The following is a 27,700-nucleotide window of genomic DNA, read 5'->3' on the forward strand; positions in this document are numbered from 1 at the left end:
TATGTGGATCATTTGTTACCAATTTGATATTGCCATTTTAATTTGATGTTACAATTGGCTACAGTTGTTTTTCAAAGCTATCCATTGAGAAGAAAGTCAAAATGTGTTACTAGCCTACCTCCACTCAGGCCTCTTGCTTTGTGATCATTTTTCCAAGTTATGATATGCTTTTCAAATCTACATGTACTCTTAAATAGTGCTCTTTCCCATAGATTCTTGTACTTGTATTCAGAACCTAAAATAATAGCAAGAGCCAAGCAGTAGCATTGTGGGTTTTTTTTTTTTTTTTTTTCTTTTTTGGAAATGTAAAAATAATTAGATCCAGACTTTGTTTCCTTCTTCAATTTTAAAAATAAAAATACCTCAGTGCTGTGTTTTTCAGTATCATCTGCATTTCTCCAAAAGTCACATCTGCTTTATGTGGCACATAACTTGTAAAAATCACATTTTGGAGTTTAAAGAAAGACTATTAAATATTTTAAAATCACTATCTATGACATTTTCCTTTCTTTTTTTCAACAGAAGGTAACTGTACTAGCATTTTTTACCTTGTAGCTTAGATGTGAATTAGTTATGTCCTGGTACAATAAACAAAACAAAAAAAAAAACCCTATGCTTTTATTCACCTTTCAAGCTAGTTACTGGGGTCAGGCTACCTAATCTTCCATCAGTCTGTGATGGTAGCAGCTACTTTCTACCAGAAGTTTTTCCTTTCTGTTCTTAGGAAATAAATATTAGTGATAATTCTTCACTCTCTTTGTTTATAAGTTAAAGCAGTATTAAGGCTCTCTAACTACAGAGAGTAAAGGTATGGATGGTATGGGGCCCCAGCTTGAAATTTCTTTGAAGTGCTTTGTGTTAATTCATGAATATTGTGTTTTTCTACCTTATAGTATACACTTTATGGCAGAGAACTTCCAGAAATGACCTTTTCCTTCCCCAGTATTATGCTACTGCCTAACTAGACATCTGAAAGCTGCTTTTTAGCAGAGGCTCACTTGTAGGTTTCTTCAGGGGTTAGCTGCCCTTCCCACAGCTAATGTGATTAGCTGGGTTCTTTCACAAGTTAGATTACATTGTGGACCTTACAGAGGCTGGGAGAACAGCTGTTGTACTGCCTGAGTGGTATAAGTTGGAACAGACTTAAATGACACGGTTTACTGAAGTTGCTATGATAAAATGAGGCATCCTTAGCATAAGGAATAATTGCAGGCTCTGACACTGAACTGCCTGGGTTGCCTCCCTGCTCTACAAAGTCACCTTGGGTGAGTTGCCCTTTTTTTTTTAAATCTTGTATTGGTGCCCACTACCTCATAAAATGGTGAAGGCCAAGTAAGACAGTGCTTCAGAATAATACCTGGTTCCTGTTAGCTATGTATCAGTGTTTGCTTCTATATCTACTTTAGAAATGGCCTAGATAATAGTAATACTACTTGAATAGTTAGGAAAATTAATGACTTGTATAACACACAAGGAAAAACAAGCACTGGTCATACCATTTTTATTTACATTGTATCTATGTTACATTGTTTATTCAACATAGAAAAAATATGAATACATTCATAGTATTCTCTTTTAATTTGGTAATTCCACATTGTCAAATATTGACTATTTTCATATTGGGTGTCCTACCCAATTAAAAAAAGAATGGACTTTGCAAACAATTCTAGTTGCATCATGTTATTGATATAATAGTATTACCTTGTCTCTTTTTTAAAAACAATCTAACTTTGAAAAGACATGATTAAAACTACTGCTTACTGGCTTAGGGAAATGTTTTTTTAAAAAGAAATTAATTCATTCTTTCCACAAGGAAATTTTTAAGGTAAACATCTGAAACGCCTCAGTGACCAAGGAGCATATATTCCTTATAAAGGGGTCATGTTGAAAGAAAATCAAGTGGTGGACCCCACTGCACAATGGTTGTATACATACCAAACCAAAATGGGGACTATATCGACATAATGCTGCAAAAAAAAGTCCACACTGAGAAGTCAGATTTCCTTTAAAAATCCATTTTACAAGTAGAATCAGTGATTATCTCTCTTGGACATAATGCTTTCATTAAATGGGTCAAACTCACAAATCAATGCTACAAAATACAGTATTTTCCATCACTTTTAGTTGTAATGTACACTATGTACAGAACGACAATAGTTACCTATCTTATACTAAATACAGATGAACAAATCGCTTTTTAAAAACCAGCATCAGGACTTATAAATAGTGCAGAAAATGCAAACGCCAAAAACACAACACCTCCTATGATCGTCACTGGAAGAGAAGAGAAAAAAGTTAAATGAAGCAAAATTTTTCCTTTACCCTGATATTCTACAAACAAAATTATGAGCTAATGAAGTTGCCTATTTTCCCAGTCTAGTAAGCTAATCTTGAAAACACATTAATTTCATTTATACAACAAAGAACAACCATTAACATTCCTGCTCTGAACAGTAAGAATCAGTTTCTTCTCCAGCACTATTCTGAGAAATGATATCATTAAATTAAGACACTGCTGATAAGCAACAATAGAACTACAATTCATCATAAAACCCAATTATAAGGAGAATGTTCAACAACCTCTGGCTAAAAAAGAGTAGCTAATTCATCATCAGGTCTCCTGATTATAGCTGCATAGGAAATTTTCAACAGAATCAGTACGCCTGGTCTATACCTATGCTTCCCAATCTTAACATATTTTTAAGGTCCAAAATTTCCCATACTTCCACATGATAGTTACTATGATATCACTGGTGTCTTTAGATGTATTTTTATTTTACTAACTTCCACCCATGGGGAAAGCAGTCCACAGCAGTGGGTGATACCTAGAACTTCAAAGAAGATAATTACAAAGAGTAGGTAAATTTTAGAAGAACTTAAATACAGAACTAAAACCCTATTTCTAATCTCAGAATGAAAAAAAAAAAGAATGAGGTTTGCTTTAATTTTAAAAAGCAATTAACTTACCTGTTCTGACAGAGATTTTTTGTGCTATCATTCTTCCTCCAATTACTGCCAATCCAGTGCATACGCAGTGTCCCACTGTTCCACCCACTGCTACACCATAGGGATCCTGGAAGGAAACAACCAGAAAATCAGGCATGACACCCAAGTTTGTCTCCTTTCGTTCTCTGGATGAATTACATAAATCCCAACATGATTAAACTCCAATTGTGATGAACTCCAACATGATTAGAACAGAGAAAGGCTTAAAGTTGCTGACAGGAGTTAAAATGAAGTTAAGAATCAGAAGAAGCCTTTCAGCTGGAACCGCCATCTTCCAGTAATTCGCCAAAATGACGAACACAAAGGGAAAGAGGAGAGGAACCCGATGTATGTTCTCTAGGCCTTTTAGAAAACATGGAGTTGTTCCTTTGGCCACATATATGCGAACCTACAAGAAAGGTGACATTGTAGACATTAAGGGAATGGGTACCGTTCAAAAAGGAATGCCCATAAATGTTATCATGGCAAAACTGGGAGAGTCTACAATGTTACCCAGCATGCTGTGGCATTGTTGTGAATAAGCAAGTGAAGGGCAAGATTCTTGCCAAGAGAACTAATGTGCGTATTGAGCATATTAAGCACTCTTAAGAGCCGAGACAGCTTCCTGAAACGTGTGAAGGAAAATGATCAGAAAAAGAAGGAAACCAAAGAGAAAGGTACCTGGGTTCAGCTGAAACGCCAGCCTGCTCCACCCAGAGAAGCACATTTTGTGAGAACAAATGGAAAGGAGACTGAGCTGCTGGAAACTATTCCCTATGAATTCATGGCATAATAAATATAAAAAAATGAAAGCCTGTGAACTTTAAAATTTAAAAAAAATCAGATGAATCTAATGGTGGATAAGCTAAGGAACTAAATATAATAACCCTGGGAGAGAATGTAAAAGAAGGACGGTAATAACACAGTCATGAGGAAATCAACTATCAAAGGATGACGGAGAAGAGGAATCAAAGAGACTGAAAAGGTAGCCAGGCAGTTCGCCTCCAGAGAAGCCCAGCAGGTCCTGCAGGGGCTGCAGTGAGCTCTTAAAGGCACCCAGTCACCACTCCTGGTGAGGTGAGATCTGTGGTTTCAAAAGCAGCCAAAGTATGATGCCAAGCCTATTGAGACTGGGAAGGACAAGAAAGTGCCATTTGGCAGAGAAGTAGACTTGAAGAAAGGGGGTTTTTCCCCTCACAAAGATAAGAAAGGAGTGCATGCTAAAAAGGCCCACAAAATTGGGCTGGGAGAAAGGTAAAGATTTAAGCTGGGGCAGGTGAGATGTGTGAGGAGCTGAGAGCCAGGTAATAGGAGGAAGCAAGGGCAGTGTGAGGGGCAGGAAATGAAGCAAGGCGGGCTTATGCTCTCGGAAGCAGGAGGAGGCCCAGTGCCTTCGGGTGGGCGGCATGCGTGCAGAGATAGGAAGTGAAATGGTCTGAAGCATGGGTGGGAAAGTAGGACTACATTTCCCCAAAATTCTATTTGTGTATTATAACCTCTATAACTGCTACCCCAGAAGAAAGATAGCATTATTCTATTTGAAAATGATACCTGAAAAGTCACTAAATAAAACCCATTTTTTTCAGTCTGTTAATTTATACACTGAATCCTCCCCCTGAAAAAGCTGAGATATACTACTTTATAAGTATGACTCAAACTTCTTTACTCCCCATCCCCCTTTTTTGCCTAGTACCCATTAACATCTCAAAGATACTAGGGTTCTGTGAAACACAATTTGGGAACACTAATGTTAGAAGCAGAGATACAGTTGCAGAATAAAATGGTTTGAACCTCTGTGTGGTTCATACCAAAAAAAGGAATATTAAGGGAACAAAACAGACACAACATATCTGCCCCTTAACAGCTCACTAAACACCACTGCAGTGCTGGGTGTGGAAGGGCGTGCTATGCTGGGGACTGCTGCCTACATGCAGCATCAACCAGTGAAGTAGGTGATACAGCGATAGGGTCACACAACAAACCAGCAGCATGTGCCATGCTCTGGGAGGCATGGACCAAGGTGTCCAGTACAGAGAGGGAGTCCAGTCTTCCCAAACTGCCACCCAGGAGTGTATAGGAGAAATGCAGGGATTCTGCCATCGCAGCTCACCCTGCAGAACCTTCCACACCCACCACGGGCTCACTTACTTTCAAGTCCCAATTCTGGCAATCCGAAAGTCAACAAAAAGCTAGAAATCAAGAAGAATACAGGCTACGGCCATTAAAGCGACATTTTAAAACATAGTTTGTTTTATGGGAATTAAATGAAAAATAGGGATCCTCTTTTTTTACCAACCCCTTTTCCCAAAATACAGCATTTTTGAGACTTCTCTGAAAAAATAGTCTTTCCCCAGCTATCTTAGTCCTGGCCCTCAAAATGCTTTATATTTTAAACTGCAGGCTATGTTAAGAAACTAGTTCTTTTATGGTAGACATTCCAAGGATTTAAAAACTATTTTAATTTGAAATTGTACAGTTGGATGTAAATATACACAAGAATATTAGTTAAGATCTAAGAAGAACTTGAAAGTAGTTGCAACTCCCATTCCATAACCCTCTTGCCAGTAAATCTTGATAAATCCGTGTGAACAATAAGACGCTTCTGTCTGTTCCCCTCAAAAGGAATAAAGGTTAAAGGAAAAAGGTTAAGTAAGAAACCAATAGGTGTCTTTAAAATAAGAGGCATTCAGAAACTGAACAAAACAGAAGAAAGGGCTACAAAGGCAGATGGCCTTGGTCTGATCCTTGTCCTGCTACCCACCAGCCCCAGTTCTCACCCAAGTCACCCCATCTCTCTGGGCCTCAGGATATTTATCTGTTGAGTAAAGGCTGGAAAGAGATGAACTGAGGTCTCTTCTAGTTCACCATCCTAGCACTTGGTAATCTAGAGCTAAGACACAACAAAAATTTTCTATACAGAAACAACTCGCCTACAGTAGTGCCCAAAGATAAACACTGTCAATATTCTGATTTCCTTAAGTGTTCTTTGTTCTTTGAATACTTTTTAAAATTTCTCTGTCATTAAAATGATGTTGACCAGTGCATAATCCAAGAGCTATGTAATAAATTTGTGAACAAATGAATCAATTCTCCTCCACTGGAAAGCTCAGTTAGGCTGTTTCTAAGATCACTCAATTGCAATAAAAACACAAGTAACCTATGCAATATTCAGTTATTTCTTCAGATAAGGAATAGAAAAACCAAAAGTTACACACTTTAAAGAGCCTTAAATATTTATTGCCAAACTGGCCTTCAAAAATATTATAACAATTTATATTCTGAACAAGCATATAGAAGAAATTTCTGAGAAAAGCAAGCAAGCCAATCCAAGTTGGCCACAACTTTCGGATAAATCAGAGGAAAAGGACCAAGTAAAGAGAAAAGAGAGAACAATTAAACTTGGATACAAGAACTTCATTAGATTGGGAGCAGAACTAGAAGGCTAATATGAGAGTGGTTAAGATGATTAGCTATCAAAGAGTCCAACACAGTGAAAAACTCCTGGACCATGGACACTGAGCAAAGTCACACTGATTGTATTTACTTTCAATATAATCATAGTCTTAAATCTCACTCACCTCTCTAGCTGCCAGAACAATCGTAGTGAGTTGAGAGCGATCTCCCCATTCTGCTAAGAATGTTAGTGTGAGAGCTTGGACAAAAATGGGTGAGATAAAATGCAGCCACTTTTTCTGAGGTATTGTTGTGCTTGTACCCATTTCAACATCTCCTGGTCCATTCAAGAGTTTGGTTCGTTGAAACTAAAACAAAAAATGTCATCAATACTAGGAAGGAATCAAAATAAGAATAATAAATGATTTTGTGCTAAGTTCTATGGAATATGTTCCAAAGAAACTAAATTTCTGTGACCCTAAACTTCCCCTTTGAACCACTGATTTCATGTATCAATACACTATATTCTCAATTTTGTTCCTCAACAAAATAAATCAAATGGCATTTACTGACCACTTCCTATCCTAGATGCTATGGAAGGAACATGTAAAAATCATAAAGTCCAGTTCCTGCTTTTCAGGAGCTATAATAATCCAATGAAGGAACCTGATTGCCAGGTTCAGTATTCATCTCTGCTTCCTTTCTTACCACATTCACACTAACCCAGAATCCTATCCCTGTAGGCTCTAAGAAGGGAAGCTGAACGAAACAAGATATTTTTGTGTGCCTCGTACATAACATGTGGCCACTGAAAAAACCTCTGGATCATGCTTATTTCTCCCTGAGTGCCTTTTTGGCCTAAACATTTAACAGTGCTATGACTTACTTCTTCATCCTTCTTCTTTAATTCTGCTTGAACTTCTTCCAGTTCCTCTTGACCCTCATCTGGGCTCATCTTTAAGCCTTCCCGAAGCATTCTAATGCCAAAAATGGCAAATAGCGCAGTTGAGACATAGTATGTGTACACCCTGGGGATGACGGTGGTGGCATAGCCAAACAAGACTGAAAGAAAACGCCAGCAGTGTATCTGGTTAATTAACTGGCCTATCACAACAACCAGACAGGGTTAACTTCAAGAAATCACAACCATTGTTAGAGGAAAGATGTTCACATTAGAAACTGCTGTAATAACCTTAAATAACTCATCTTTCCCCCTCCACCAATACTGAACCTTTAAGTCTAACCATGGCCCTCACACAGCAATGGCCCAGTTGAAGATGGCATACTGACCTCCCCTCCAGACCTGTTCAGTCAGGGTCTGGCTTGTCACGTATGTTGTGTAGAGCATATGACTTTGAAGTAGGCTAACTCAGATGCCCTATAAAGATTCCAAGGGGGCAAGGGTTGTGGCTCAGCCACTAGAGCACTAGCCTAGCACATGGAAGGCACTGGATTCGATCCTCAGCACATCAAAATAAATATGTGCCCAACTACAACTAAAAAAAAAAATATATATATATATATATATATAAATATATATATATTTTTCATATATATATATAAATATATATTTTTCATATATATATATATATCATATATATATATGAAAAAAAAAGATTCCAAGGTTTTATAACCTGGATGCCATGCCCTTTTATATGTAGGTGTTATTCATTACAAATCTTCAAATTACAAACTGATAATGAAGAATAAGATTCTTACACAGCATGATTCAAACTCTGCTCCTTTTTAACTCTTTAAAGTAAGTTTTCTACTGATTCGTTTTAGTTATATAAAATATTAGGATACATTTTGACATGATCACAAAAGCATGGAATATAATTTGCTCTAATTCAGTCCCCAGTGCTCCCCCTTCTCCTTCCTCCTACTCTAAAGTTCTTTATGCAATTTATTTATAGTTTTTTTTAATTAGTATCTTGTGGATATACTTGATGTTGAGATTCACTATTCTGTATTCATATATGTACATAAGAAAGTTCAGTCAGATTCATTCCATTGTTCTTCCATTTTCCTGACCTGCTTTCCTCCCCACTCAATCCCCTTCATCTACTCTACTGATCTTTCCTCTATTTTGATGAAATCCCCTTTTTTTTCCCTTTCTCTCCCCACCCCCCTTATCTGGTGTAATAAGTATGTCTTAAAAGAAAACTAGAAATTCCTTATAGATATGTGTGTATACATATACAAACACAATACAGACACATATTTTCTACATCTGTCCACTAAAGCCAAGAAACAAAGAATTCACCTTATGCTCAGATCTAGCCACTGAATGACTTCTCAAGGTTCCTCAGTCAGAAAAATGGCCTATTCCAAGACTGAGCAGAGAAGCTACAAGATAAACCTGCAACATCTTGTTATACTAGAAAGGATGAGCAAAAACAAAGGAGGATGTCACAAGGCCCCAGGGACAGCTTGAAGTGGCTCCCACTGGCCAAATCTGGGACAGGGTAGTCAACAAACCAATTTAATAATTAATTTAAATCACTAGGAAAAGGAATTAAAGAGCCTATACTGAGTGAATAGGCAAACAAATGGGAGAAGAGCACTTGCTTACAGAATTCCAGAGCTCACTGTTAAATGTGGATCAAACACTGGAATTACAAAGTCATCAATTTACAAGCACTGAAGGAAAGAAGGTTTAGATCATCCCAGTCATCCTAAATCTATGGGGAAACTGTGACAAGCAATAGGGTGTTTGTATTGTCTTCAAGTGTCTCCCTACAGACTATGTACTGGTTGCAAAGACAACACCAGAGAAATTTGAACTAGGTGATCAAAATTAACATCCGCATAAGAGGAAAATGGACATTGTGTGTTTCCAGTTAGGCTACTGTTTGAGGGACACAGTATCACCTATGCAGTTTTCCAGTCAAGAATGCATAACTTCAGCTGGATAATCCCAGCAACCTGGGAGGCTAAGGCAGGAAGATTAAAAGTTCAAGACAAGCCTCAGCAACTCAGCAAGACCCTGCCTCAAAAATTTAAAAGGGATGGGGATGTGACTCAGTGGTTAAGCATCCCTGGGTTCAATCCCTGGTAACCCCTGAACTGAGCCCCCACCAGGACAAAAAGAATGCATAACTTCAATTCAATCATGAGGAAACATCAGACAAACAGAAAATGAAGAGAAGTCTCTCAAGCAGGAAGCAGGACACTACTCTTCAAAATCTGATGTCATAAAACATAAGAAAGGGCTATGGAAACATTTCAGATGAAAAGACTAAATAAAGATAATAAATAACTAAATCTACTAGCTAACCTAGACTGAATCTGGGTAAAAGATGGGAAACGCTGCTACAAAGAATAGTCCTGAAGAATATGAATACTGCTGTAAAGAATTTTGTGGTACACACCTGTAATCCTGGCTACTCCAGAGGCTGAGCGAGACCAGCCTGGGCAACTCAGTAAGACCCTATCTCAGAGTGAAAAGTACTGGGGAAGTAGCTCAACTGGTAGGGCACTTGCCTCACATGCACAAGGCCCTGGGTTCAATCTCCAACACTCCCCACAGAACACACACACAATAGAATAATGCTAAGCCAACTGACAAAAAAAATGTATGTGGTAATTCAAGTATTATATATTTATCTATAATTTATATACCTACAGATATATACGTGTGTGTATATACATACAAAATTTAATTTATATACATCAAACAAGTGCTAAAGCAAATTGGGTAAGATGTTAATAATAAGTGAATCTGATAAAAGATATAGAGGTGTTCTTTATACTATCATATTTGTACACCTTTGCAAATTTAATTTCCAGAAAAAAAGTTTCAAAAATTTAAAAATGAAACAGTAAACTTTAAGAATCTCAACTTACTTATCCCTTTATCTTTGCATACAGTAGTCCCTCCTTAACCACACAAAAAATAAGCTCCAAAACTTCCTGGATAGTAGCAAACGTATGTACACTGCTTTTCCCACACACCCTGCAGCATGGCCAGAGTACCAGAGTTAATCTGCCCTTCATGTTTCCACTATGCTACTCAGAATACTGGGATTTTCTGTTTAATATTCTTGGACCACAGTTGACCACAGATAACTGAAACCACAGAAAGTGAAACCTCAGGTAATGGGAACTACTGTAATCTTTAAAAGAAGAAAAACTGTTACTTACTGAGGCATATGATCTCTATTGGAAGCAAAAAACCAGATGGTATTATGACTTTGTTGTTTCTTCCCCTGGCTCCCATCTCTCTCCTTTCTTTGGAAACCTTCCCTCTGGCACTCAAGCACTTTTCTGGCAATAGTGAACTAAAATTCACAATATTTCAATTTCCTCAATCATTTCTAACTATATCCAGTTAACTAAGGTACTTCTATTTCTCAGTAAAAGATGAACATGTAAAAGAATAGTAATTTGATAAATTTTAGAAAAACTTTTTTGGTGTACTTAGTAGTTTCAAATTCTCTGCTTTCGACAAAACTAACAGAAGACCTTAGTGGGTTGTTAGCTGATAAGTCATTAAAAATAATTTCTGATGACAGACCATGTGTTTGATTTTAGCATTTAGCTCAGGAGTTCTGAACTGAGTGGCCTGGTTATAACAAAACTCCTGACAATCTATCTACTTTTCTGTGAAATAAAATTTCTCAGCTTTTCCATCTATTTTTTTTTTTGGGGGGGGGTGGTTTACCGTGGATTGAACCCAGAGGCAATTAACCACTGAGCCACATCCTCAGCCATCTTTTTTATTTTATCTAGAGACAGGGTCTTACTTAGTTGCTTAGTGCCTCACTAAGTTGTTGAGGCTGGCTTTGAAGATGCCATCCTCCTGCCTCAGCCTCCTGAGCTGCTGGGATTACAGATAAGTGCCACCGGGCCCAGCTCTTACATCTATTTTTTTAAGAGGACCAGTACTGATGTTAAACCTTACTTCATTCTAGGAATAATATTCACTTATAGAATATAAACAATTATAAAAATAAAAGCCCTAATGTATCTTAGAGACATAATTTCAATTTTGAAAAGAATGTTTAAATCTAACAGATATTTGCTTTGATCAACTAATAATAACTATAACTCAAACCATAAACATTTAGAGACTTAACAAAAGAAATTTTCAATTTCTTTCAAAATTCAGTATTAAAGGCATATTTTTATTATAGATATATGTAATAGAAGGATTCATTTAAGATTTTCAAGCAAAACTTCATCATTAGGGTAAAACTGAAAAAAGTTAAAATTATAGGAAGAAAATTTAAATAAATAAAATAAATTTCCAACTGATGAAAAGAGTTCTGTTTTTTTTTTGTTTTTGTTTTTTTGTTTTCCAAAGGAATGATGGTAGTGGTAGCTATCAAACTGTAATGGTATTTAAATTTCATTGAGTATATTTTAAAACACCATAACGGTTGTATTTTATAAAATGTATCAGAAATTAGATCTTTGCTACTCCTTAAATATGCAATGAAAATTCAGTGGGGAGAGAGGGGGCATAATTTTTCAAAATTATTTGCAAGAATACACAGGAAAAAGGTGTGCCAGCTTCTGATAGAGACTATTTCAAGAAATAAAGGTGAAAAGAGCCGTCAGCACCAGTAGCTAGAGGATGATGAGAAAGGATGGGACAGAAGACAGACACCACAGCTGAAGAGCCGAACACACAGAAGACGTGGGGACCACAGCCACATCCCAGGATTGGAAGGGGCACAGAGATGACAGCCTTCTAGCCTCTTTGAAGGAAACTTCAACAAAAGATTTTTCTGATACTGTTTAAACTCATCCTAAATAAGTAATGTCATCATTTGCAACTCTCTCCTATTGTATTTCCTATCAACACTATTTGCTGAGGAGAAAATTGTTTTTACTGTGAAATATTAATAATTTCCTTATTAATTTCCAAAAAATGATAAGTATTAAAATTGTTTTAATTGTTAAAAAACTCATATGCTTATAAAGACATAAACTTTAACAAGTATTCAGGCATCCCATAGCCAGAAAAGAACTTATTCTGCACTTTAAAAAATGAGTTTCATTATGATAAATCTGAAGCATTCTGAGGAAAGAGAGGTGAGTGGTAAAGACTCTAAATAAAATATCTCACTAAGATAGACCAGAGCCCACAGGGTAGATGGATATTATTTCCATTTTATAGATGGGGAAACTAAAGCTCAAAGAGGTTAAATAACTTTTCCTGAAGCTAATATATTAAAGGGAAAAGCTTAATATTTTCCAGCAAACAATGTGGCTTGAGGTAGCGTTTGAATAACGAGACTAAATTTTGGCATTAAACTGACTTCTGATGATCTAATATTCTACAGAATGCCTATAAAATAGTATATCAAACAGTAACACATGCAGGGAGCACCTGATCATAATGGATAAGAACAGCTTAATAACACAATAAACTGAAGCTATTTCTCACTTACTGATTACCTCCCAAATGTCCTTCAATAGAAAAATATGGAATTCTTTGTTGTTTCTTAAATCCTTTTTCTAAAATATCATATATAATCAAGCTTATCCAGACTGAAAAGAACAAAAAAACTGAAACAATAAAAGTAAGGCTAAAACATCACTGAATAAGTGATGAAGGACTATGCATCTCGGCTATAAACAGCAAAACATTTCATTTTAAAAGTGAGATCTGGCTTTCAAGAATTTATGTGCTGACACCATTTACTGTTTACTAATTCCTAGAATGTACCAAATTGCAATATAACTGGTCCAGTGATTGAGCAGCAATGCCACGCAGCATGCTCCCCTTCATTCAGCACTCACTGGGGGAAAACACTCACCTGATAAGCAGGTCATCAGGGCCAAGGCAAGCATAGCTCCAGCCAACACCGTCAGGCGGTTGTAGCGCATCGCCATGATGGCTGCTATGAAAAATGTCTTATCACCTAATTCAGACACAATGATGACTGATATGGCAGCGACAAATGCATGAATAAATCCCAAATTGGTTTGGATAGCTGGCTCTTCTTTATTTGTGTGAACTGGGGCTGCTGGTGTAAATCCTTTCTGGAAGGAAAAAAATATTATCATTTACTTTTTGAAACAAATAGTTTAAAATTCTTTTATTTTTACATATGAATAAAATTCAGGTTTTTTTTTTTGTCATGGTCCTCATATTTATTTATCACTTTGAAAGTCAATGGTAATGACAGTAATCATTTGATTGTAGCTGCTTTATTGCAGAGCTATGTAAAAAGTCTCCAAAATCATTTAAAGAAAATATAGACCAACTATATCCAAACATTAAAATTACTTTTTTTTCTAAGTATTTTTTTATCTGAGATTTAGTTCTTAGCTATGTCAATTTTTTATTAATTTTTATTAGTAACTTGGGTGGAAGACCCAGGTATGTTTATCAAGCATTCAAGTGACATGAAGCTGAGAAAAACTTATTTGAGACTATAAAATTAACAAAGCAGGAAGAGTTGGCTCAGCTGGGTGCCATGGCACATGCCTATAATTCCAGCAACTTGGACTTGGGAGACTGAAGCAGGAAGACTGTAAGCTCAAATCCAGTGACTTAGGAAGACCCTGTCTCAAAATTAAAAAAATTAAAAGGGCTGGGATGTAGCTCAGTGCTAGAATGCCTTGGGTTCAATCCACAGTGCAAAAAAAAATAAAATTGGCTCTAGCTAGGACAAGGTTTAATATAGGCAGATGTGTGGATGGTCCCACAATTAAGTCTAAAAATATTCTAGAAGGTAATGTGGCCTAATAAAAAGGCAAACCATGGTCTTGGTTGGCATGAAGATGGTCCCACTCTTGAAGGCACCATTCTCTGAAGATCACCCAAGATGGAGAGAGAATCTAAAACCAGGGTTTGACAAGCTATGTGGAGGCCAACCCAGCCTGTTTGAGCAAGGGATGTTTTTTACCTGTTAAAGAGGTTATAAAAAGTAAGAAACAGGGAGGGAGGGAGGGAGTTTGAGAGATGGGAAAATGAGGAAAAGAGGGAAGGAAAGAAAGAATATTGTATAGCATAGACAGCAAAACCTAAAATATTTACTATCTGGCTCATTACCAAAAACATTTACTGGCTTGGACTCTTAAGACAATCACAAGAGACCAGGAAAAACAGTAATTGGGAAAGTCTGTGTATCAGTTCGTCCACTATATGGTCCCAAGAGGAAGAACTAAAAAGTTATAGGTGCAGGTTTCAGATTAATTCAGAGAAAAGGTTCCTATCTCAAAAGAGCCACCCAAAGCTGGAATGGGCTGGTAAGATAAGACCTTCCCTTCTCAATGTCTTGAGTGCTAGGGAAGGGAACCAATGCTTAAAGGAAACTGAGTCAGCTCTTGATTGTGCAAGTACCATCTTAAGGGCTTCTAGGTTCTCTACATCACCATTTGAATTCCACACCTCCTGGGGCTGGCGTTGGGGCTCAGTGGTACAACACTCGCCTAGCATGTGTGAGGCACTGGGTTTGAGTCTCAGAACCGCATATAAATAAATAAAAATAAAGGTCCATCAAAAACTAAAAAAAAGGGGCTGGGGAGATAGCTCAGTTCGTAGAGTGCTTGCCTTGCAAGCACAAGGCCCTGGGTTTGATCCCCAGCACCACAAAAAAAGTAAATAAATAAATAAATAAAATAAAAAATAAATAAAACAAAAATAAAAATGAGCCTCCTGTCTCCTCTAATACCCTAGGAGAATTAAGTGTCCCAAACACACATGTACTTCACCTAGTCTCTCCTTCACATAATGTTTTCCTGCTGGATAGATAAGCTTTATATATGAAAAAATTTCATTGTAAAATATAAAAATCTGAAATCAAAGGAAAATTTAAGAGATAAATATATACAACCTGTGATCAATTAACACCAAGCTCAAAAAGAAAATGTTTATTTTAAAAATCAAACCACAATAGTGATCAAAACTATGTATTTCCAAGGTTTTATAATTCCTAGCCACAAAAACTTGACTATATTATTTAGTTTCTGTTCTTCTGTGAGATGTGGAGGATAAAATAAAACTTAAGACTACAAAAAAACTACATATTCTTAAAAACCTTCATATATAGAGGGACATAAGAAAAGTCAATTTATAGCTTTTGTTGCATAGTAAGCCCTAGATGGTCAAAATCATACTGTTATTCTGGTGATAATAACATAAGACAACTGGAGACTGGGGCAGGAGGATCACTAAGTTTGAAGCCAGCCTGGACAACCAAGCAAGACCCTACCTATACATAAAAATAAAAAAGATCTGAGACATAGTTCAGTGGTAGAGTGCCCTGGGTTCAATCCTCAGTGCTGACAAATGAAGAAAGAAAATAAAGGGGGCGGGGGACCAAAAACATCTAAGACAAAAAGTATCGGCACTGTGAAGATAGATTTTTAAAAATAAAAAACATATAAAAACATTGGAAGGGTTAGAAAATGATCATTCATCATTCATTTATTGCTCACTATGTGTAAGGATCATTTCCTTTGTCTGATCCACCTTCACAGTGGTAAAATCTGTAGGCTCTGGAAATAAACTGTCTGGGTTCACATCCAAAGCTTTACCATTCACTGTGACCTTGCACCAGTAAGTAAACTTTCCTGTGACTCAAGTTCATCTCTAAAATATGAGGTAACTATGCCCCAGGACTGCTGTGAGCTAAATGAATGAAGTCCTTAGGATGATGCCTAGCACTCAGTTTTTGTAGAATCACACAACATGACCAGCTTATTTATCTTTCTAAAACTAATGATATCATGTTGCCACACTTTAAAACATAAAAAGAAGTTAAAACTATTTGGAACAGCATTTTAACTCAATACCACTAAAACACTATTTAAATTATAAGCAATATTTTTAAAATTACTGATGAAATACATTAACATTCTCTTTTTTCAAACTGTCTTTAAACTCCAGTGTATACCACACACATGGCTCATGGCTACAGTATTTGGTGGTACAGCCTGAGAGCCTGCCAAGCTTCTGCTAACCACAGCTTGAGTCACACAGTCCTATCTGCTCCGACCTCCTTTTCATTACCCTCCTATTCAAGATTCCTCAAGAGCCAACTCAAACAGAACCTCTTGAGCAAAGCCTACCCCAGTAACTTCAGTAATTAATGATCCTGCCCCTCTAAAATAAAACTCAACACATAATGTAAGCAGTAAGTCAAGGTAGGAACAGTAACAAAACTGAGTTTAAGACAGAAACACTCAGGAGCTCATCTTTTTGCATTAGAAACATGTATAAATGTAATGCTATCATTTGTAAATAAAAAGAAAAAAAATAAATTTCCGTCAATAGAAACTATTAAGTGGTAAATCCATTAACAACAGTATGGAGCTAAAAGAATGTTTAAATATACTAATATAGAAAAATCATTAAGATACTTTAACTTGAAATATCTATGTCTGCAGTCATCACGGGGGAGGGGGATACATATAATACAATATGTATACTATTGTAAATACAGAACAAATCTCAAGAAACAATAATGCATGTTTCCAAGGAGGAAACAGAATGACCAGAATAGGAGTTAGAAAATTTTCTTAATCAAATATTTAATAGCTTCATGGACTACTTTTTTAGTTTCCATGGTAATTACTCAACTACTGCTGCTAAAACTTGAAAGCAGTGTGGTTCTGTTGAAATAAAACTTTATTTACATAAATAAGCAGCTAGTGATAAACTATAGTTTGCTGATGCCCGAACCAAAATTCAAGGGGAAAAAGAGGCATACTTCTCACTCTAGGTTCTTCACTACCTTCTGGATTGTGTTTTATCACACACACAACTATAGACATATAGTGCATCACTTCAAAAACCTCTTAACCCAACCTCTGACTCCAACTCTTAGAGAGCAATGCCTTGCAGACTATGGTTGGCTTTAGGCAGGTCCAACCAGAAAGCACACTGTTTTGTACTTACTTGTTTTGCTAGCTGGGAATATGGGGAAGTTAATAACGGTGGGTCAACCTTTGGTCAATTAGGGAAGTCGGTTGTGACATTCATTTCATAGGCTCCCTGAAGGTCTCAAGTGGGATACAGTACTACTCACTCTTGGTGCAGCTAACTTGAACATGCATTTAGAGTATAAGTATTCACCTCCTTTCCTGTACTGGCAATGGGAAAGAATGCAGGCATGTTCTGAGACCAGGCAGTAAGCCATCAGATGAGTGACTGGATAAGATGAGAAAGATATTGAGACTAGAGTGAAAATGCTGTTTATGGTGTAACTTAGAACAAGAGGGAAGCCCCTAAAAGTTTTTGAGTACAAGACACAGACACGATTCAGATACTGTGACTAATAATCAGGGCAGAGAGTAGAGATACCAGCTACTGGACCAATTAATTAGGTCAGCTGTGTAACACCAGTGCTGAGGACAAATTAGAGAAGGAAAAAAAAGTATGCATATGATGGAAAGGAAAAAAAAAAAATCAATGGGCCTTTAAAAGGATCAGAAATAGCTGTGAGGTGTTTTGGTCTGGTTGGCTGAGAAAAAAATTAGTACTCCTAAAAGATAGGTGGGAAAGAGGAATAAGATTGGTTTCAGATATGTTCAATTTGAAGTGACAAGAAGCATTTCAAATGAAGTTTTCTAAAAGGTCTCAGAAGTAGGTCTTATTAGGATAGGACAGCCTTACAATATGTATCTGGTTGCTGCAACCTCAATTAGCAGGAGCTTTTTAAGTAGATGCTATTTCCACAGCAGAAAGCAGAGATAACTCAGAAAATGAGCCTTACAGATTAAGCCTACAAGAGTTCTGTTGTTCACCAGTGTCCCTCCCGAGTTACCTTCATCTTCAGACTGGTCAACTCAAGGAAGAGAGCTGTCTCATTTGTAGCATTATGTAGTCCTGTCTTTCAGAGTTCACAATGCCTTTAAATTCGACTCCCACCTACACTCTAAGATTAATTTCCAGCCTGTTTCCCAGCTCCCACCTGTCACCATGGCCTGGAGTTGCCTTATCATTTCTTATCCTGGGTACTTCTCTATTACTTTGAGCTTGGTTACATTTTAACACTTGGAGGTAATTTTATAACATTTTTCTGTGTTTCAAAAAAGGAGGGAAGCTTTCCACATTATTTGTCTCAACATACTCGTATGATATTCATTTAGGGATCTGAATCTAAAACCACAATATCTCCCATTTCAAATATGGAAATTCTAATCTAAACAAATCATTTCCTGAATTTCTGTCTCTTCTCTTAATCATATGCAAACTTAATGCTCTACTATACATGCCAAATCTATGAGAAATATTTAAATAATTCCTGTGGCTTTACCTTGCCATTCCAACTATTCATGAACCTATTAGACAAATAATGCCTGAACATCTTAAAAAGCACATTAGAACTACAAAGCCTGAAGAGGAAAGGGGATGTTAACAGAAACTTATCACTCGAGTATTTTGATGAGCACACTTCAGGGTACTTATATATATATAGAATGATATTCTGTAGAATTTAACAAAATACATATATACTACACATCCTAGTCCCTTATAGTTGGTTTTGCATATAAGACACTTTCTGCTCCAGTATAACTGGCCTAAGAGTCTTAGTGTTAACGTCTGCAAAGTATTCTGATGTATCATTTTTTATTGAACCAGTTTCCAGCCAGTGATCCATATGATGGTCAGTTTTATGTACCATCATGGTAGGCTACTGCCCCCAGTTATGCAATCATACAATTAAGTGTGCTATGGCAACACAGGTCTCTTGCAGAAATTATAGTCCACAATCAGTTGGTTTTCAGTAAGGGAGATTACTTGAGATCATCTGAGTAAACTACATTCAATCGTCTGAAAGGCCATATGAGCAAAGCTGAGGGTCCTCTGCAGAGCACAAAGAACAACTGTTAAAATCATCTCAGGCCATGCTGGAGAGTAACACCTTGTCTGCTGGACTGGCCTATCCTATAGATAACTAATTTGCCTGATCATCCCTCACAACTTGCCAAATTCTTGCAATAAATCTTTAAAAAAAAAAAAAAAAAGTTCTACAATCTTAGAAAATTTATTATTTAGGGAAGGGGCCAGGGTAGAAAAGGAACAAACAAAGAAAAACAAACAAAAATTGTCTTAGAAAGCCAGCCACCAAGTACATCATTTATTGTACCTAACAGTAGGGGTAGCTATTATTTACTGAGCCACTAACTAGATAACACCAGATATTTTCATCCGTATTATTTCATTTGCTATTCAAAAAGTTAAAGAGCTATTAGTCCAATTTAACACAGGAGGAGAAACAGATGTCAAAGAGGCTTAAATGTGTAGGACTCTTAAAAATTTAAATGAGTTCACAGTGTCAAATGGGAACTGAAGGACTGGGGAGACAGCTCAGCTGGTAGAGTGCTTGCCTCACAAGCACAAGGCCCTGAGTTCAATCCCCAGTACCGCAAAAAAAAAAAAAAAAAAAATGGGAACTGAAAAAGACTTGGCAATTTGCTGTTATGGTACCCTTCAAAAATGGAATCTCAACAAAAAGGCAGGAGTGAAGCCAGACAGAAAGATTAAAAAGCAAAGTGCAAAAGCAGCTAATCCCCTAGTTAGAAGTTTGGTTTATAAAGTTGAAGAAACAAACTAATGCTGTCAAGTAGGGCTAAATGGATGGCTTTTTTTTTTTTTTTTTTCTTTTTTAATTTACCAAACCTGTGACTATATATAAGCAGACAGGAAGGAAACAATGGAGAGAATAAAGGTATTGAAGAAGGAAGAAGAGGAACATTGTCACAGAAGAGGAACATTGTCACATTAATGAAGGTATTAAAGGAGAATAGGAACATGGTCACAGGAAGTATGGCAAGGATGATAGTTTTGTCCAAAACACAAAAAAAGAGCAAAAGTATGAGCACAGAAGCAAATATTTGGATGCATACTGGAGAGTCAGACGCAGAAAGTACAATTTCCATTTAGATACTCCATGATTCAGTTACCCAGTGTTCTACCATAGGAAGTAATGAAATGCTAGTGTTTTTCTTGGTATAAATACCACTACTTTAATGTCTGAAACAAAAATAACACCTTAAGAACAGGAACCACTTGTAATTACAAAAAACTTGCTGCTTAAAACTCTTCTACAGCAAGTTGAAATTTTAATTTAAAATTAGAAAACTGTGTATGTGTAGTCCTCATTTAAAAAGTATTCTTTTATACTTTCTTGATCCTCAAGAGAAGAAAGAAAGCGACAATCAATAAAGAAAAAATAATTCCTATTCTGGCTCTAGAGTTCAAATTAACACAAATGTTGAAATGGATACAGACATCTGCACTGGAATCTCCAACTATACAAAATGAAACTAGAGAAGATGCTTGCTTCGAAACAAAATCTAGAGCTTGCTACCAAGAAAAAAAGACTCATGTCCCTGCAAAAAAAACAAAAAACAAAAAATTGCTCAACAAAAGTTATCAAAGAGGTGGAATTATTTTGAGCAGTCAGAAGAAAATGCTTAGCATTAGCTCAGAACTCTTTCCTCAACACTATTTTACTGATATGAATCTGAAAAGTTTTTTCAGAAATTGTAAAAATGTGCACAAAAATACACATTAATTTAAACTGACACCATGAATAAGTCTGATTTCAAGACTGCATTCAAATTAAAGACATACCTCTGTATTTGTGGTGCTGGGATTCAAACCCAGGGCCTCTTGTGTGCTAGGCAACTACTAGCACTGAGCTAAAAACTGGCCGCCCAAGATAAGACATTTTAAATTTTCTCTGTTGTTTTTGTATTTGTAGATGATTTGGCTCATTGTTTTTAAAATACACTTTATTTTATTACTGTTACTTGATATTAGTATGTTTAAAAATTACTTTTTAAAAATATACTTAATGCTTGGTAACTTTATGGTACTATTCTATATAATGTTTCATAAAACTAAGAATTAGAAATTTAGTAAATATATGTAGTTTTCACTGAATTTTCCTCCTCCATCTTCTTCTTCTTCTTTTTTTTTTTTCCTGGAGTATCCAAGATTGAAATCAGGGTCTGGTGCACACTACACAAGTGTTTTATCATTGAGCTACATCCCCAGCCCTTTTCCTTTTGAGACAGGAGCTTGCTAGGTTACCCAAGCTGACCTCAAACAAACTTGCCATCCTCCTTCCTCAGCCTCCAAGTAGCTGAGATTGCAGGGGTGCACTAACACAGCTGGCTCAATTTTTCTTAATGAACTGCTTTGATGATAGAATACCACCAAATAAATTCAGTAACATAACAGAGAAAGTAATTATGAGTACGTTAGAGTTCTCATAGGGGACAGCGTCGATCTTAGCCTCGTTCTTAGTTCAATCAAGGCTGAACTGGATGAGGTAGAACTGCAACTTAATAAAAATGGGGCAGGAGGTGCTTAAAAGATCCTGTAGAAGTTGTTCCCATGGTTAAAAGACAATTAAAAAAAAAAAAGTCAAGAAAATGAGAAACTATACTGGGTCAGGTAATAAGATTTTTTCAGGTTTATCAACAGGGATCTGGCTACAACCAGAATAATACTTCTCTGAACATCCAGAATATTCAGCAAATGATAAACTACCTTTATTATATCTAGCTGATCTCTCCCAACATAAAGGACTTATGCTTTGTATATATGTACTCTATCTAGGGAAGTAAAGAAGGGGGAAAAAAACCTAAGTAGGTCACTAAAAACATAAACTGCATAGAACAAAGGATCCAAGAGTACTTTTTTCCCCGTGGTTTGTCCATTGGGGTTTATTCATGACTTAAGTTCAGAGTAAACTCCTCCAACTTCTTTTTAAACTGCTTACTCGGGGAGGGGAGGAATCCAATGCAGAAAGTCCAGTTTAGAAGTTCAGTCACCTCACTTTAAAGCACCCTGTTAAGATGCAACTAATGTTTACAATTCATCTTCCACCTGAATGCATAAATCCACTAAGGGACTTTTTTCCCCTCCATTTTTAGAAGTCCACGCACAAAGCTGCATAAAAAGGCTAAACTTAGTGGTGCTTGTGGCTCAGTGGTAGAGCACTTGTTTAGCATGTGTGAGGAACTGGGTTCAATGCTCAGCACCACAAAAAAAATTAATTAATTAATTAATTTAAAAAATTTAAAAAGAGGTTAAACTTAAATTCCTATCCCTTTAAAAGACATACTATGTATAGTTACAAAGCACTTCAGCTGAAACTTGGTATTTAGCAATGCTGAACCCTTGTATATGTGGCTATTAAACTGTACTTTGATCATTTTTTATCTCCATTAGGTGGACCAAAAAAAGCAAATGAAACTTATATTGCAGAGTTTAGAAAATATGTGAAAGAAAAGTTTTTCAATATGCTGTAGTACCGTAAATAAAAGTGGAGCATCAGTTATCAAAAAATTAAAGTGAAAATAAAAAATTAAAATTAAGTGAAAATATAATTAAAACAAGGCAATTATATTCTGCTGTAGGAATTTAAAATAAATTCCTAACTCCAAAGGACCAAGAATACATGAAAATATTAGAGGGAAAAATAACATTATATTGAACCTCCGTTTACCTCCCCACCCCTAGTTTTAAAGACAAAGATCCTTCTGACCACTCAAATGTGGTCACTATACACTGTTTCTATCACTGTGACTTGTATTTTACATGACTACATTTTCCCCAGATTCCTAAAAAGGGTTATTAATAGCTCTAACTACTATTACTATCTACCATTAATTGTCTTAAAAATCACGATTCCAACTTCAACAAAATGCCTAAAAGTTACACATTCAAAAATCTCACTCTCATGCACCGTTACTTAACCCAAAATAGTTATTATTATAAAATAAACTTCTGATATTGAGTTAAATGACAGTGGGCTAAATGATGAAAACTAAGACAAAGTTCATTAATAAGCATTTCAGCTCAATGTCAGAAGTAGATGTGGAGAGGCAGGAGAGCTGAGCCAGGGAGTGACAGGCACAGCTGTGTGACCCGCAGCCCACTCCTGACCCATGGAGACGGAGGCAGGGTGGGCAGAGGAAGACGGCAGAGAAGCCCACTCTTCACTTCCCCTGTACCAGTGGAGACCCTGGTCTCTCATGATGGTAAATGATTCATACTTCTTGTATACCTCTGACGTGACTTACACAATACATCAGTTATCATGATATGTATGTTTATTACTATTAAGTTTCAATGCTTCTAATTTTTTCTTATACTTTTTTTTATTTTACAAAAATCCTAGAATTAACAACTATATAACCAGCTAAAACTAAAAATTTTAAACCAATACCAATCTATGAATGGATATGGTCTCATTTCAGGCAGCAGATGATTATTACTTAGTTTTTCTTAATTTCATCTAGCAAATCCTTCATCAACTGAGAGACTACACATAGTATTAAAAATAGTTTTTTTCTGGTCGAATTCATTTTAGAGTTTTTCCATAAAAGCATTCAATAACTGATAGAAACCTGACAGGTAAATACTTCAATTCACTCACAGATAATTATTTAATAAACACAAAGAATAGGCAAGAGAAGAGACAAAGATGAGTAAGGTATAACCACGGTCTCAGACATTCTAAAAAGCCAGCAGGGGCAGATGAAATATGTACACAAATTATGAGAATCCAAGTAGCAGGATCTAAGTGTAAATACAGAAAGAGAGAAACAAAAGGCTAAAGCATAAAGGGGAAAAGGAAAGCCAGGCATCAGGACCAAAGACCTGTACTGGCACAATATCCAAGCAACCATTAAAATCCATTAATAAATAAATAGGTTAAAAGAGCTTTGGTTTGATACAATGGATGCTAAGGGTACCTGATAAGACTTTGCAATTTGAATTTTAATTGTGGTTCTGCTGAGAATGAACTTCTTAGCTCTGGGACATTAAACCATCACTCTTTCCAAACCTAGGTTTCCCCATCCATGAACAGGAAATGGCACCTGCTCCACCTGCTTAACAAGCAATTTTGAAGATGAAATCAGCTCCCAGAATCTTAAGTTCCCCGTAACTTTAAATCTTCTCAGAGGTGGCCAGTTATTCAACTTCTTCCTGAATACTTCCATTGAAGAGAATTTCATTATTTCTCAAAATCGATTACTACATTTTGGACTGCTCTAATTCTCAGAAAGTTCTTGATGTATGAAACCAAAATCAGACTCTCAGAAATTTCCATTCTCAGGTAATACACAGAAAAACAAAACATAAAACTGGAAAAGTCAAACAAGGTAACACCCAATGATGTGAATAAATAAAAACTCATGTTAATCAGAGAAGAGAGAAATCACTTTTAACCAGGAAGTTTTAGGGAAGGTACTAAGGAGAGTAGGTATCTGCTGGTTCTAGAAGGTGGGAAACATCCTGACCCACAGGCTTCAAACTTCTGAGTTTTTCTTTTAGAGAGGTCTTTTGTTTGGGAGAAACCAGAAAAACATCACCTGGCATGTCTGAAAGTACTCTTGAAGCATGTGTTGTTTTTTAGAGTACACCATATGAGCAAGGGAGTGGTGGTTAGCTGGAGCCAGATCATTTAGAAAACTGAATATCCATTCCACAAACAATGCCCAACTGAAATTATTATGAAGGGCAATTCACTGAAGATTGCTGATATGATGGTAGAATTCAATGTTGAGAAAAATTAGATGGAGATGGGTTGAGTGGGGCCTGGGATAGACAAAGTTGGGCAGTTGGACCCCAAAGTAGCCCTACTAGGTGAGATAATAAGGGGTCCAGAACTTGAGAGTTCAAATTGGCAATGGACAGAGCGCCCAAGACTGAAAGACGAAAAATTTTAAATGTTGCCAAGTGAATGAGAAAGGAGTGATTCTCTTAAAGCCGATTAAAAAGTTAGTTTCTATCTATTTAGTGAAGGCCAAACAAAATATAGGATTCTGGTTTACTAATAAATTTAGTTTTGGCATCCCACACTGCTGTATCACTCAGTGCCACCCAAAACTGACTATTCCTCTGCGTTCCTGAGGGCTACTTTCTGCAAACCATAGCACGTTTTCAAAAAGTTTGAGTCGGGATACATAATCCACACACACTGAATTTGGCAGAAAACCACTGGCCTGATTAGCAGTTTGAATATTCTGTTTAATAATGAAATGGCCGATGCGATTATCCTTAGGGAATTAAAAAATTCTCCCAGTTGCCCTCTGCTAAAAACTTTCTACTTGGAATCCGCATTTCCAGTATTTCCAGTATGACACATCTGATCGCCAAGACGCTGCTTCCCGAGCTGCATCTTGGTCCGCCGAACTAAAGGTACTCGGCTGGCTCTCCCTCTCCCTTCCCCCATAAGGAGCTAGGCGAGGCCTGGCCTCACCCGGGAAAGGACGCAGTCGATCGCCTTCCTCCTGGCGAGCCGGGGCGGGCTCCCCTCCCCCAGTCGGCGCCGGGGCGGAGGGCGGCGCTCTCGCCGGCCCGGAGCCTGGTACCCTGAGCAGCCGGCTCCGCAGCCTCGTGCGCCCCATCCCCCGCCTGCCCAGCCCGGCCCGCTCACCTCGGCCCGGGCCGGCTCGGGCCCCTGCACGCCAGCGGGCTGCGGCTGCAGCTGCTGGGCAGCTGCCGGCGGTTCCTTGTTCCGGTGGCTCAGGTCTTCGTCCGGACCCGCCCGGACCCCGACCACCGACCACAGCAAAGGAACCAGCAGGAGCAGAAGCAGCCGGGGCGCCGATGCGCGGCCGCTCCCCCGGGCCGCCATCCCGCCCGCCCAGCCGCCCGCGCACGGGCGCCGCAGGAGGAAGTGCCGGTGACGGGAAGCCGCGACCCGGAGCCGCCTGGGCGGCGCGTCCGTCACGCCTCGCCGCTGCTCAGTGAGCAGCGCGCACCATGCGGGTGGTGGGAGAGGCCGGCGAGAGGTTAGCGCAGGCCGCGTCCGCTGCTGCACAACCGGCGGGCACCCTCACCCGCGGCGGCCACACGACTCCTCTAACTGCCTCCGTGCGGCCCTGCCCCAACTCCAGGCCCCGCCCCCCATCCATGACGGGCTCCCATTGGCCTGGCGTCCGCCTCGGCGTCGTGACGTCCTCGGGCAGGTTGAGGTGCGGTTCGCACGCTCCTCCCATTGGACCCGGCACTCCGGCAGGTACCCAGGTCCGGGTTGGTAGTTCGCTGTGGGCATCTTTCCCGCGCCCCACCTGGAACCCGGTTCCCCTCTCTGTGCCTCACGGCCCCAGGACTGCTCAGCTATCGCTTATGCTTCCCACGCCCCTTTGGCCTTAATATCCAGACCTGTCCTTCCTACTCTCAGCCTTTTTTAGATGTCGGATTAGTTCCAGCGCCGCTAGTTACGTGGCACTTTCCCGCAAGAACTGTCACACCTAGCCGGGTTGGGCGTGACAACCTGCTGCAGAGAATGTTCTTAAGGATTCAGAATGCTATTGTTTTGAGCTTTGTAATGGGATTCAGAAAGAGATTTAAAAAAAAAAATCAAGCCTTGTCTTAAGATATTATTGCCCATAAATAGCCCCAAACCAAAAACTTCTAACTGGTCCTGGAATACCTTTCCGTTTTGGATGCTCTGGTTTTGTGCTGCACCTTGGGACTGTCCTTTTAAAACGTCTGGCTTTTGAAATTGAATATTGAGCACTTTTGCACGATGGAGGTCGAGGTGGGCAAGGCTAAAAGACATGAAAGGACAGTTGGTTAGGCTCGAGAATTTATTTACATCTTATGATAAGAAGAGTTCAGCTACTTAGTTACCAAAAGTATAAGAGATCCAGCCCCTGATTTAAAAAATGAACGAATAGTTTTAACCATGTACCAGGCACTATTCTAAGTACTTTACATATATTTGCATATATTAAACCTGTACAGGGTAGAGGTAAGAAAGTTTATGACTAATGGAACAAAAAATTAATCCAAAAAAAAAAAAAAAAAACCAGTCTGTGGCAAAGAGTGTACCTTTACTTTGAGTTAATTGAAGAAACCATTTTATGTCATGTGTGTTAGTAAAACTGTTGTCCATGTTGTTCTTCCTAATTCCCTTCCTCCATTCTTTCCTTGTAAAGTCCTACTGCTACTGTCAAAACCTGTTTAAAAAAAAGACTCTGCATCTTTCCTGGAACTTCCCCTTACAGAATTCATCACTTAATTTATGCCTCTGTTATTGTGTAAGAAACAGGATGTCTCCTACACCATTTGGTGTGCAACTCCTGTTTCATCCCTGGAGTGCAAATATTTGAGCCCTTACAATGCAGAAATAACAAAAATGTTGGAAGTCCAGATTCCTTCAGCCACCTCCCCTTACTGCATACAACATTTGCCTTGCTTAAGAGGGCCATGAGCCCGGCATGATGGCGCACACCTATAATACCAGCTACTCGGGAAGCTGAGGCAGGAGGATCACAAGTTCAAAATCAGCCTCTGTGACTTAGGGAGACCCTGTTGTGAATGTGAACTGGTCATGTCCCTGATTTCTGGAAGTTGCTTGACTTATTTTCTGGGATTAGT

At 38.0% G+C, this 27,700-nt stretch overlaps 1 protein-coding gene and 1 pseudogene across 1 annotated transcript; one reads left to right on the plus strand and one right to left on the minus strand.

Moving 5' to 3' along the window:
• Window positions 1-1,484: 1,484 nt before the first annotated feature.
• On the minus strand, window positions 1,485-26,199 carry Tmem165 (transmembrane protein 165). The gene is made up of 6 exons (XM_047567549.1): window positions 25,749-26,199; window positions 13,149-13,374; window positions 7,265-7,440; window positions 6,564-6,746; window positions 2,968-3,073; window positions 1,485-2,274 (listed from the first exon to the last, which is right to left on the minus strand). Exons 1-6 carry the CDS (start codon window positions 25,947-25,949, stop codon window positions 2,198-2,200), a joined length of 969 nt encoding a protein of 322 aa, XP_047423505.1. The 5' UTR covers window positions 25,950-26,199; the 3' UTR covers window positions 1,485-2,197.
• On the plus strand, window positions 2,610-4,117 carry LOC124995091 (60S ribosomal protein L21-like; annotated as a pseudogene).
• Window positions 26,200-27,700: the final 1,501 nt, after the last annotated feature.

The sequence above is a fragment of the Sciurus carolinensis genome, chromosome 10, assembly GCF_902686445.1.
Source record: "Sciurus carolinensis chromosome 10, mSciCar1.2, whole genome shotgun sequence".
Taxonomy (NCBI): domain Eukaryota; kingdom Metazoa; phylum Chordata; class Mammalia; order Rodentia; family Sciuridae; genus Sciurus; species Sciurus carolinensis.